Source organism: Stegostoma tigrinum, chromosome 9 (assembly GCF_030684315.1).
Source record: "Stegostoma tigrinum isolate sSteTig4 chromosome 9, sSteTig4.hap1, whole genome shotgun sequence".
Classification (NCBI taxonomy): domain Eukaryota; kingdom Metazoa; phylum Chordata; class Chondrichthyes; order Orectolobiformes; family Stegostomatidae; genus Stegostoma; species Stegostoma tigrinum.
The window spans coordinates 40,579,465-40,593,258 of record NC_081362.1 but is presented as its reverse complement, the minus strand read 5'-3'; the positions used below and the strand labels follow the sequence as shown (position 1 = coordinate 40,593,258).

Below are 13,794 nucleotides of genomic sequence, written 5' to 3'. Positions count from 1 at the left end.
GATGTTATTAGAATACAGGGTGACTTGGACAGGCTAGGTGAGTGGACGGATGCATGGCAGATGCTGTTAAATGTGGATAAATGTGTGGTTATACACTTTGGTGGCAAGAACAGGAAGGCAGATTACTATCTCAATGGAGTCAAGTTAGGTAAAGGGGAAGCACAACGAGATCTAGGTGTTCTTGTACATCAGTCAATGAAAGCAAGCATGCAGGTACAGCAGGTAGTGAAGAAAGCTAATAGCATGCTGGCCTTCATCACAAGAGGAATTGAGTATAGGGGCAAAGAGGTCCTTCTGCAGCTGTACAGGGCCCTGGTGAGACCGCACCTGGAGTATTGTGTGCAGTTTTGGTCTCCCAATTTGAGGAAGGACATTCTTGCTATTGAGGGAGTGCAGCGTAGGTTCACAAGGTCAATTCCCGGAATGACGGGACTATCATATGTTGAAAGATTGGAGCGACTGGGCTTGTATACTCTTGAGTTTAGAAGGATGAGAGGGGATCTGATTGAGACGTATAAGATTATTGAGGGATTGGACACTGTGGAGGCAGGAAGCATGTTTCCGCTGATGAGTGAGTCCAGGACCTGAGGACACAGTTTAAAAATAAGGGGTAGGCCATTTAGAACAGAGTTGAGGAAAAACTTCTTCACCCAGAGAGTGGTGGATATATGGAATGTTCTGCCCCAGAAGGAAGTGGAGGCCAACTCTCTGGATGCTTTCAAGAAAGAGATAGACAGAGCTCTTAAAGATAGTGGAATCAAGGGTTATGGGGATAAGGCAGGAACAGGATACTGATTGTGGATGATCAGCCATGATCATAATGAATGGTGTTGCTGGCTCGAAGGGCAGAATGGCCTCCTCCAGCGCCTATTTTCTATTGTCTATTGATAACAGAGTTCCTAAGTCACACAACCCTCAGAGACAAAACAATTTCTTCTCATCTTTGTCCTGAAAGGATGAACCCTAATTTGAAATAGTGTCCCCTGGTTCAGGGCTTGCCCACAAGAGGAGACATGTTTTCATATTATACTGATCAAGACTGCTCAGGTATTATATATTTCATATAATATAGAAAAGGAGGAATCTTAGCATTAGAAAATATTTTAAAATTCAATTGCAGATAATTTTGATTATTTCCAACATTATTCTGCATCATTCAATTTTTTAGTTCATTTTTATTCAGAGTACTATCCTTAAGGAATATCAACTATGTATGAATTGTTGATATAATTGATATGTTTCTATTGACATTACTTCATCTTCTACATTAGCAACCTTAATCCATGTTTAAAAAAAAATTATTAAAAACAGAAATAGAACTGCAGCCTATTTACATGAATTGGAAGAACAGATGATTTCTCCCCCGAGCATATTAGGTTGCAAATGGATATATAGGTTTACTGATTGGGCAAAGATCTAGAAAATGGAGCATAATGTTGGAAATTGTGAAATTGCCCATTTCAGCAGGAAGAATAGAAAAGAGTACTATCCAACTGGTGAGAGATTGCAAAGCTGCAAGATGCAGAACCACGCAGATGGCCTACTGCATGAATAGAAAAGGTTTAGTATGCAGGAACTGCAAGTAATCAGGAAAGCCAATAGAATGCTATTGTTTATTATGTGGAGAATTTAATACAAAGTAAGGATGATATATTTCTGTTATACAGGACATTAGTGAAACCATATCTGAAGTAACATATACGGTATTAATTTCCTTATTTACAAAGGATACAATTTGGTTGCGGCTCAGAAGGTTTACTATATGAAGACGTTCAATGGGCTGATAACTCTGAGGAAAGATTGTACTGGGTAGGCTTTAACCCGCTGGAGTCTAGAAAAGAGGCCAGTTATTTGAAAACTTACTAGATCCTGAGGAGTACTGACTATGTGGGTGGGAAAAGGATGTTTGTGAAAGAATCTAAAACTATTTTTAGAATAACAGGTCACCCATTTATGACAGATGAAAACTATTTTTCCCACAGACACTCATGAATCGTTGGCTTTACTTCCTCCAAAAGGTGGTGGAAGCAGAGTGCTTAAGACACAGGAGCAAAAGTATGCTGGTCAGCCCATTGGATCTGCTGTGCCATTCACTAAATCCACTTTCCTGCCTTATTCCTGTAATCCTTAGTCCCCTTATTGATTAGAATTCTGTTTATCTCAATCTTCAATACACTTAACAACTCAGCCCTTTTATGTAAAGAATTCTATGAAAAGATTCATTGGTGGAGGCATTCACTCTCTAACGAGCATGACAGTCTACCTCTCATTACCCTGTGAGAGATGAAATCTCTGCCTTAAGTGAGCAGCCCCTGATGCTGAGATTATGCCGTCCGGTCCTAGACTCTCCAGCAACGGAAACAAGTCTCTCTAAATGTTTCAATAAAGATCTGCATTTTCCTAAACTCCAATAAGTGCAAACCCAAACTATTCAAATCCCCCTCATACGAAAATCCATCCATACGCACAACTAGTGTAGTAAACCTTCTCTGGACTGCAAACAGCTATTGCCAAATATCTTTCCACAGATCAGGGGACCAAAATGGTTCACAGTATTCCAGATGTGACACGACGAGGGTGTTTTTTCAGTTTCAGTATGAGCTTCTTATTTTTATACTCTACTGTCTTTGAAACAAAGGCCAACAGTCTATTTGCCTTCCCTATTATCTGGTGAATTTTAGGACCCCTAAATCTCTCTATGTTGCAGCTTTCTTCAGTCAATCGCTACTAAAATAATATTAAGCTCTTCTATGAGACAGCAAGAACTGCAGATGCCAGTCAGAGATAACACAGTATGGAGCTGGAAGAACACGGCAGGCCAGGAAGAATCAGAGGAGCAGGAATGTTGATGTTTCCGGTCGGGGCCCTTCTTCAGAAATGGAGAGGGGGGGAGGGAGCTCAGAGATAGAGAGACAAGGGATGGGGCTGGGGAAGGTAGGTGAGATGGTGATAGGTGAGTGCAGGTAGGGAGAGGTGAGGATTGGTCAGTGAAATGGGAGGGGCAGATAGGTGGGAGAGAAGATGGGCAGGTTGTGTCAGGTCAAGGAGGCAAGGACGAGAGGGAGGTTGGACATGGGCTGAGGCTGGGGTGGGGAAATTTTAAAACTGGTGAATTCCATGTTTAGGGATCTCTGGACTGTAGGCTCCCGAAGCGGAATATGAGGTGCTGCTCCTCCAATTTGCAGGTGGTGTCATTGTAACACTGGAGGAGGCCCAGGATGGACATGTCACCCAGTAGTGGCCAGCAACTGGAAAGTGTTGTCGTTTGTCACGTACAGAGCGCCGATGCTCCACAAAAAGGTCTCCGGATCTACGCTTGGTCTCACTGATGTACAGGAGGCCACATTGGGAGCAGATGCAGTAGACCAAGCTGATGGTATGCCGCACTGATCTTTACATAGCAGACACCCAGCACCAACTCTCTGACACCTCTTCCTACTGGCCCCTCAATCATGACTTCACCCCGACCACCAAACCATCATCTCTCAAACCATTCATAACTTCGTCATCTCAGGTGACCTCCCACCCACATCTTTCCCCAACCTCGTGCCACCCATTTCTATCTCTTTCCCAAAATCCATATACCTGCCTGCTCCTGCCCCACTGAATTTATCTCTGTTTTCCTTGACTCTGTTTCTTCCCCCTAGTCCAGGAACTCCCTATGTATGGGACACCACACATTCCCTCCACCTCCTCCAAAACTTCCAAATCCCTGGCCCCCAGCACCTCATCTTCGCTATGGACATCTAATCCCTGTATGCTTGTAGACCTCTGCTTCTTCCTCTCCCACAGGCCCAACTAGTCCCCCTCCACCAAACACCCTCATCCGCTTAACAGAACAATTTAACCTGAACAACTTCTCCTTTAACTCCTCCCACTTCCTATAGACTAAGGGGAGGGCCACGGGCCTGCCTGCCTCTGTAGGACATGTGGAACAGTCCCTTTTCCGCTGTTAACTGACACTATCCCCCACCTATTCCTCTACTACATTGATGACTGTATCGGCGATGCCTCGTGCTCCCACAAGGAGCATGAACAGTTTATCAACTTTACTAACACCTTTCACCCCAAGCTCAAATTCAGTTGGACCATCTCCAATGCCGTCCTTTCCTTCCTGGACCTCTCCATCTCCATCCCACAGCTACTTGGATTACATTTCCACTTAGCCACTCTCGGGCAAGAATGCGATCCCTTACTCCCAATTCCTCCGGCTCCACTGCGTTTGCTCCCAAGATGGAACATTCCACTCCCGAACATCTCAGATGTCCTCCTATTTCAAGGACCACGACTACTCCCCTCCGGTGATCAAAAATACCATCAACAGCATCTCAGATGTCGTCCTATTTCAAGGACCACAACTACTCCCCTCCGGTGATCAAAAATACCATCAACTGCATCTCAGATGTCCTCCTATTTCAAGGACTGCAACTACTCCCCTCCGGTGATCAAAAATACTGTCAACTGCATCTCTTGCATTTCCCACACCTCTACCCTCACATTCCCTCCCACCAACAAAAATAAAGAATCCCCCTTATCCTCACATATCAACTCATCAATCTCTGCATCCAGCGTATCATTCTCCACCACTTCTGCCACCTACAATCTGATTCCACAACCAAAGAGATATTTCCCTCCCTACCCCTATCTGCGACTCCCCCATCTGCTCCACACTCCCCAGTAACCGCCCCACCCCTGGCACCTTTCCCTGCAACCACAGGAAGTGCTACACCTGCCCTTACACCTCCACCCTCATCTCCATTCAAGGCACAAAACAAACCTTCCACATCAGAGAGGGGTTCACCTGCACATCCGTCAATTTGGTCTGCTGCAGCTGCTGCTCCTGATGTGGCCTGCTCCCCATCAGGGAGACTAAGCGTCAGCTCTGAGACCATTTTGTACAGCATCTGTGCTCTATACACAACCTTCTGGCTGCCAACAATTTTAACTCCCCCTCCCACTCCCTTGGTGACATGTCCATCCTGGGCCTTCTGCAGCGTCACAATGAGACCACCCGCAAACTGGAGGAGCAGCACCTCATATTCTGCCTCGGTAGCCTACAGCCCGGAGGCCTAAACATGGAATTCACCAGTTTTAAAATTTCCCCACCCCAACGTCATCCCATGTCCAACCCTCCCCTGCCTCCTTGACTTGACACAACCTGCCCATCTTCTCTCCCACCTATCTGCCCCTCCCCTCCCACTGACCAATCCCCACTACCCCTACCTGCACTCACCTATCACTATCCCACCTATCTTCCCCAGCCCCACACCTCCTCTCTCTATTTCTGAGCTCCCTTCACCCTCCCCATTTCTGAAGGCGGCTCCCGGCCCGAAACGTCAACTTTCTTGCTCTTCTGCCTGGCTTGCTGGGTTCCTCCAGCTCCATACTGTATTGTCACTGTACCAGCTGTCATTTAAATCCATATTACTTACTTATATTCATTTACTATCATTATCACTGCCTTCAACTTTTGCACAGGGTGCCTTCACAATCTGTTCTGCTTGTTCCTCCTCCCTGTCAGTCCACAGCATTAAAAAAACATTCTTAGCTCCTTTCAATACTGGAGAAATTAATAACACACCTAAAACATTAATTTTATTTCTCCTTCTACCGATGGTACTGGACCTGCTGCGTTTCTCCAACAAGGCGTTTTCTTTCTGTTCCAAAACTGGTGCTAGTGCCCCATGAGCTGAAACGCACTCTTCCAACACCAATCTTTAAGAAATGCATTTAACTCTGACTTTATTAACCCTATGTCAGTTTGCTATGGCTCAGAATCTTGAATTTCTTATTTCTAGTTTAGCTCCTAACTGTTCAATATCAGAAGATAATTCAGCAGAACTCCTTTCCAGTTTTTTCAATATTTTTGTTACCAACATTGCACAGTGAGAACTGGATCCCTCCCCTCCCATTCCAAATTCCTCTCCAGCCTAAAGAAGTCCTTAACCCTGGCACCAGGCAGGCAATACAGCCTTTGGGACTCAAGCTAAGAAGAACAGCATCTATCCCATAACTGTACTGTTTCCCACTGCTCCTGTATTTCCATTTCAATTTCCTTCACCCACATTAATGGCTCCCTGCACCACAATGTTGTTATTAGTTTGCTCATCCTTCCTGCAGTTTCCACTCTGGTTCAAGCTGATTTCAAAGACCTTATAACTGTTGGAGAATTGCATGAACTGAAGCTCCTTAAAAGCTGTATCTTGCTTCCCCATAATAACAAAGTGTGAAGCTGGATGGACACAGCAGGCCAAGCAACATCTCAGGAGCACAAAAGCTGACATTTCGGGCCTAGATCCTCTGATGAAGGCTTGGTCTGCTGTGTTCATCTAGCTTCACACTTTGTTATCTTGGATTCTCCAGCATCTGCAGTTCCCATTATCTCTTGTTTCCCCATACCTGCCTCACCTAAAATCACACTCTTGTATTGCTGATCACAGACTAAATTTGAACGACCTAACTATAAGTGAGAGACAACTCCTGGAGCCAAACCCTGGTAAATTTACCCTCTCTGACATGGTGCAATATCATCAGTAATGACAATTACAAAATTTAAAAGGAATCTGGGTGAGTACATGAATAGAAAGGGTTTAGATAGGCATGGGCCCAATGCTGGCAAATGGGAGTAGATAAATTTAGGATATCTGGTCAGCATAGACGAGTTAGACTGAACGGTCTGTCTCCGTGCTGTACAACTCTATGACTTCAGCTCCTGATCCACTGAGCAAAATTACATAAAATACACGATATTTATTACCAAGAAATGCCATATTCAATAAACACAATAATCATCATGGAAATCCCTAATCACATATTCGATCAAACCCTGACCATTTCGAATAGTTTACACTTGATTCCGATCGTCTAAAATTAGTGGGAGAAAAACCAACTGCCAGATTCTACAAATAAAACTGCGGCGATAGAATATGAGTGCTGCCTTTGAAAGAAAGGGGGACGAAAGCGAATACTTTTGTTGCCGGGGCATAATCAATCCAAATATTAAGAAAAAAAAATTGCTCCAAGACACAAGCGGCTAGAATATTCACACTAACTTGAACAGTGTTCATTCTTGAGTATTTTTTTCAGAAAAACATTACCGCAAACCCTGGACCCAAAGCTCAGCTCGAGCAGCCGACCTCGTTACCATTGACAACGTGGCCGCCATGAATCAGTGACGTAAACGCCTCCCCCCGCAAAACACACAACAACCGCAAGGCCCTCACCTCCTCGGCGACAGATGGTTTCTGGCTGTTTCGTAAAGTCGGCGCTTTCCTTCTCTCGTACAGAGTAGAGGGTATCCTGGTCTTCGGATTTACGGGGGTTTTGATGCAGGAGGTAATGAGAACCGAGAACTGGTGGGGATTCTGCATCTCGTCGAGACTTCGCCGCAACCCTTACAGCAACGGTCAATCCACGGGAGGGGGATTAACATTACGGGGAGCCCGCAGGGTCAAAATCGTTCGTTTTTGGAGCGCGATTATTCCAATTCTCTTTTACCTTCCTCTACCGAGAAAGGCACAAACTGATTGTAACGATGGCGAACCTATCAATATTTGTGTTAATTGATATATTTTTAAAAATGACAGCAGACTTTGGAGTGAAATTAGGATGTTGGTATCACGGATACCAGCTGAGTTAGCTGGACGGCGCAATGCACGGTGGCGCCAACAGGGTGGTTCAATCCCCCCCATGGGCTGAGATTATCAAGAAGGTCCTGCCTTCTTAACCTCGCCTCAAGCAGTTTGACCTGTAAGGTAAAACAACACCGCCGTTGTGTATTTGTAATTAGAAAGCAGCTGATATCTGCGTCACTGCCAAGGTAATTTCCACTTCCATAACATTGTTGGAAACAGCCAGTGTTGTATCCGAGATAACAACGTGTACAGCTGGATGAACACAGCAAACCAAGCAGCATCAGAGGAGCAGGAAAGGCTGACGTTTCGGTCCTAGAGCCTTCTTCAGAAAATCCCACCTGTTACTGCTGATTTAAACGGCCACTAACCCAATTTACCCCTAGCGAGTTTGAGAAGATTTGTAGCTCAGGTTGAGGTTCTGGATGTGAGTTTGCTCGCTGAGCTGGAAGGTTCGTTTTCAGACGTTTCGTCACCATTCTAGGTAACATCATCAGTGAGCCTCCGACGAAGCCTGTACTAGGACAGAATTCGAGATCATCCAGCAGTTCTGCTATTTTCACCAGATCTCTGCTAAGGCAAAAATCTGAACCTAATTATTTTGACTTATCTGTATTGTAATATGAATCGGTATTTTAAAATCAGAAATTTGACAGATTTTCATTGCAGACACTGTTGAAAGAAAATGGAGCCGAAATTGAACAAAGGAAGAAATTTTAATTTACCATTACAGATCTGAAATCTTGATTTAATAAAACATTCAAACAAGTCTGGTATGTGACATTTTATTAAGAAATTTTAATTTAATAATTTTAAAAGGTTTGAGTTAAAAATTACATTCTTTACTGATCACCCACTTTAATTGATCACATTCATACAAAGATGTCCTTAAATATTACTATCTGATCTCTTAGATTAATGTTTGTTGGGAATTTCATTTGTTGAAATTTCCTGATTAGATGTCATCTACTGATTCATCAGAAGCACTGTTTTTTCCTAAGGAAAGAGTTGATAAACAAGAGGTAGACTGGATATGAGAATTTGCTGTTGGTTAGGGGCTGAACAGACGTGAAATGGGAACTTGAATGGTGAATCTGTTAAGCTAATAGAAGAGAAGAACAATTTACCATCACTTGCAATTGTGCAAGTACAGTGAGATGTTTATTAGTCACCACAATTTGGTGCCATTTTAATCACAAAAATTATAAAAATAAATAATTGAGACAAAATTTATCTTTTGCTCCTGGGTTTCTGAAGTGGCAATAGGACACCATGGCCAAAGCCACCTCTGAAGTTGCCAAAACAAGAATTTCCAGACCGACCCCCATGCTGCCACTATCGAACCCTGCACTGAGGACACTGCATCACTGCCATAGCAAGGAGGGACAGACTGGACCCACTAAGTTGCCAACACTGGATCTGTCGCTCAAGCCATCGCCACTTCAGTGATTACCCAAAATGACCACATTGCCGCCATAATCAAGAGGAATTAACTGGAACCACCATGCCACCACGACGATAGCCACTGCCACCAGGATTAATGGACCAGATCCATCAACAATGATGCCTTTGATATAGCAATGGCCACAAGGAACGGTCATCCGGATTCACCATGCTGCAGTTGCAGCAGCAGGCTCTTGCTACCGCCGTATTTCACCACATCCACAGTAAACAAGTGAACTTTGAGTAAAAAAAGAGAAATGAAGAAACAAAAAAAGAATACAGCCAGCCAGGTGAATGGGAATGGGAGTGTATGGACACAGAGCCCAAACACTTCTCTTCCTGCTATTGCCACCATCTTGAAAAAGAGTATTCAATTTAATTCAACACTCTGTCCATAAGATATTGGAGCAGAACTCAGCTATTCAGCCCATTGAGTCTGCTTTACCATTTGATAATGGCTGATCTGTTTCTCAACCCCTTTCTCCTGAATTGATCCTCTTACTAATCAAGAAACTATCTATATCTTAAAGGCACACAGTCACTTGGCCTGCACTGCTGACTGTGGCGACGTGTTCCACAGAGTCGCCACCTTCAGGCTGATGAAATTCCTACTCACCTTGGTTCTAAAAGGCTGTCCTTTCACCCTGAGGCTACCTTTTCGGGTCATAGTCTCCCCTGCTTATGGAACGTCTTCTCTATGTCCGGTCTACTCCTCCAAATTTACTCAGGTTCTCCCCTCATCCATCTAAACTCCATCGAGTACACATTGCAATTCCTTTACCTTGTATCATATGATAAGCCGTTTATCTCCAGAGTCATTCTCGTAAACCTCCTTCAGACTCCTTCCAATACCAGCACATCTTTCTTTAGATGTGGGGCCCAAAACTCTCAATATTCTAAATACAATTTGACCAGAACCTGATACAGCCTCAGCTGTACATCTGTGTTCTTCTTTTCTAGTCCTCTTGAAATGAATGCCAATGTCGTATTTGCCTTCATAACCACCAGATTTTTATTTTCTTTGTTTTATTAATGGGATGAGGGCGTCGCTGACTAGGCAGCATTTATCATCCATCCCTAAGCGCCCAGAGGGCAGTTGAGAGTTAACCACACTGCTATGGGTCTGGAGTCACATGTAGGCCAGACCAGGGAAGGATGGCAGTTTCCTTCCCTAGAGGACATTAGTGAACCAGATGAATTGCATGTTAACCTTAAGAGAATCCTGAACGAGGACTCCCAAGTCCCTTTGTGCTTTACATTTCCAAAGCCTTTCCCCACTTTGAAAATAGTCTACGCCTCTATTCTTCCTGTGAAAATATACAACCTCACACTTTACCACATTGTTCTTTTCCCACTTGGCTAGCGTGTCTAAGTCTTTCTGCGGCCACTCCATTTCCTCAACACTTATTTGTCCCTCCACTTATCTTCGTGTCATCTGCAAACTTAGCAACGATACCCTCGGTTCCTTTGTCTAGATCATGAATGTTTAATGTGAATAATTGTGGTCCCAATACTGAACCAGCAGAACCTCACTAGTCACCAGCTGCCATGCTGAAAAAAGCCCTTCATCTCTACTCTCTGCCTTCTGCCAGTCAGCCAGTCCTCTATCCATGCCAGTCCCTTGCCCTAGGCCTTCTGGAAATTCAACTGGATCATGTCTACTGGCTCTCCTTTGCCTAACTTGCATGTTACTGCCTCAAGAGTTCTAACAAATTTATTAGACATGACCTCCTCTTGATGAAGCCATGCTGACTCTGCCCTATTTGACCATACACTTCCAAGTACTCTGCAATCTCATCCTTAATGATGGATTGTAAAATCTTACCAATCACCGAGATCTGGTTAACTGACCCATAGTTTCCTGTATTCTGCTTTCCTCCCTTCTTAAACAGAGGTGTTGTATTAAAGTGTTCTGGAACCCTTCCCAACTCTAGCGATTCCTGAAAGATCACCACTAATGCCACTACAATCTCCTCACTTATTTCTTTCAAAACACATAACAAAAGAATCTCCTTCAGAACCCTGAGATGTAGTTCATGTGATCTGGGTGATTTATCCAACTTCAGTCTTTTCAGCTTCCCAAGTACCTTCTCCCTAGTGATGGGAACTACAGTCACCTCTCTTCCCAACTGTCGAAGTTCTGGTATGTTGTTGATGTCTTCCTCTGTGAAAACTGATGCAAAGTACCTATTCAAGTCCTCCACCACTTCTTTGTTCCCCTTTACAACTTCTCAATCCTCATTTTCCAGTGGTTCAATGTCCACTCATGCCTCCCTTTCTTTATAGATATCTTAAAAAAAACTTCTCTCATATTTCATCTTTTACCCCTCCAACACAACTGAGACTGCAACTGCATATGTGCAGGAAATGCTCCCCATTTTTTTGCAGCACAGCCAAAGTTTACATCAATATGGATGTACAACTTTGGTATTGTAGGGATAAAGACAATGTTGGGGCACAACAATAGAAGTTTCACTTTTCTCTGTGAATCTAAGGTCCACGTGATGATAGTGGTCAAATTGTGCTGTCAAATTAATAGCAAAATTAATATTTATACCTTTTAATTGCAGAAGTCACTGTAACTTATGGCGAGGGCACATTTGCAAATCACAGACTGCTGTCCAGTTGGCTCCAGAATATGCTGTTCTAAGAAACTATCCTGAAAGCATTCTCTGAAATTTTTATTTAGTTACCTTTGCCCATCTGACTTTTTTAGTCTATATGTGGATAAGCAGGTCTTAGGATGAGTGTGGCATACCATGATAACAGTTCTCCTAATATGAGTTGCTACAAGCTCGTAAGGCAAACCTGGGCAGACATATATGTTAATGATTGGACCCCGGGGAATGTTTTGACCACAGGAGGCAAGTGTGCCAAATGTCTTCCTCACTATCCCATCTACCTGCAACTCCACTTTCAAGGAACTGAGTGCCTAAACCTCTGTTTTGACAATATTCCCCAGGGCCCTATTAACTACCTAAATCCTGCCGTGTTTTGCTTTCTCCAGTTCTCTTCAATTTGCCCATATGGCTGTGTTTGTTGACTTTGCTCAGAGCAATGCAGACATTTTCTCCATTTCATGCCTTCATTAACACCCATTTGACATTTCAATCGCTCCTTTGGCCTTTGCCTTTGGGTTTGCATCCTCATCACCTGTTCCCTTCATTCTTACTCCCCTTCTGTTTACAACATAAAAAGCAGCATTTTCCAGCATCTTCAGTTTTGAACAAGAGTTAGACCAGATTGTAGATAGGAACTGTTCCTCTCTCCACACAAGTTTCTTGATTCAGTGACTTCCTCCATGCACACTGTTTTGACTACATTATCCGTGCTGCTTGTGTAGTGAGAACTGCAGCTCAGTGTTGGACAGAGCTTGGTCCACAGTGCCTCACAAGAGTTGTTGTTGAGATGCACGCACTCATACTTCACTGCAGTTGTTGGCCAATGTCCAGGTGTTTGAATGCAAGTAGGAACCCCCGAGTGGCTGTCATGTAGTGCGGATGGAAGTGGATGAGCACCTCTGTAATTACTAAGCCAGAAGGGGAGGGGCAGAGTTTATAGACTTACAGACACCCTCAATCGACATCCTCCCTGCACTAATGCCAACAACTCCCATAACCAACATTTTCCCTCTCCCTCCCCCAACGTCCTCTTGTATCAACATCCTACCCTCCCACAACCAACATCATCCCTCCCTCCACCAGTGAACCTCTCCACTAACCTCCTCCTCTCCCACCACTGACATCCTCCCTCTCTCCACCAACAATTCCGGTCTACTTGCTATTGCAAGGATGTTATGAAATTTGAAAGGATTGCGAGAAAATTTATAAGGATGTTGCCAGGGTTGGAGTGTTTGAGCTATAGGGAAAGCTTGAATAGGTTGGGGCTATTTTCCCTGGAGTGTCGAAGGCTGAGAGGTGACCTTATAAAATCATGTGGGGCATGGATAGTGTGAATAGCCAAGGTCATTTCCCAAGGTTTGGGGAGTCCAAAACTAGAGGGTATAGGTTTAAGGTGAGAACGGGCAAGATTTAAAAAGGACCTAAGGGGCAACCTTTGTTATTCAGAGGATGGTGCATATATGAAATGAGTTGCCAAATGTGGTAGTGGAGGCTGTACAATTACAATAGTTAAAAGGCTTTATGAATAAGAAGGGGTTAGAGGGATATTGGCCAAGTGCTGGCAAATGGGACTAGATTAATTTAGGTTATCTGGTTGGCATGGATGAGTTTGACTGAATGCTCTGTTTCTATGCTGAACAGCTCCAAGACCCCTTCCTCCACCAACACACCCTTCCTCCTGTATAAACTCTCCCACTCTTCTCCATCGACTCCTTCCACTAAAGGGTCTCCCCACAGTCAAATGTAGTCATTCTTCTCCAGCCCCACTGCAAAGCTACAGAGATGCTGCCTGAAAATCTTCTGCCTATCACCTGTTCACACTGGGAATCTCAGTTTAGAAAGCTGGAACATCCCAGCTGTTCATACTGAGATGCCCAGTTTAGACAGCTGTGCCATCCCAGCTGTTCTTATTAAGATTCCCAGTTTAGACAGCCACTTCCCTTCTATGAATGTCTGTCAGTTTATGGGCATACTTTTGTGGGGATATGTGAATTGATACAGAAGGTGGTATGGGAGATTAAATATCACGCTCCATACAGTATTCCTTGAGTGACATTGTGACACAGTACTTATCCTCCCCCCGCAGTCAACTCTAGTGA

The 13,794-nt window shown here is 44.0% G+C and overlaps 1 protein-coding gene across 4 annotated transcripts in view; it reads right to left on the bottom strand.

Moving 5' to 3' along the window:
- Positions 1-7,880, bottom strand: part of fam161a (FAM161 centrosomal protein A) — a 123,740-nt gene extending 115,860 nt beyond the window's left edge. For 2 of the 4 annotated variants that reach the window (XR_007248135.2, XM_048536649.2), the window contains exon 1: positions 7,224-7,880. Coding sequence is in view for 2 of the 4 variants with exons in the window: in XM_048536649.2 (XP_048392606.1) it covers positions 7,224-7,370 (147 nt within the window). In the remaining 2 variants the exon portion in view is untranslated. Of the gene's footprint in view, positions 1-7,052; positions 7,176-7,223 lie in introns of those variants that run through there. The other 2 variants (XM_048536652.1, XM_048536651.2) reach the window with 2 other exon arrangements.
- Positions 7,881-13,794: the final 5,914 nt, after the last annotated feature.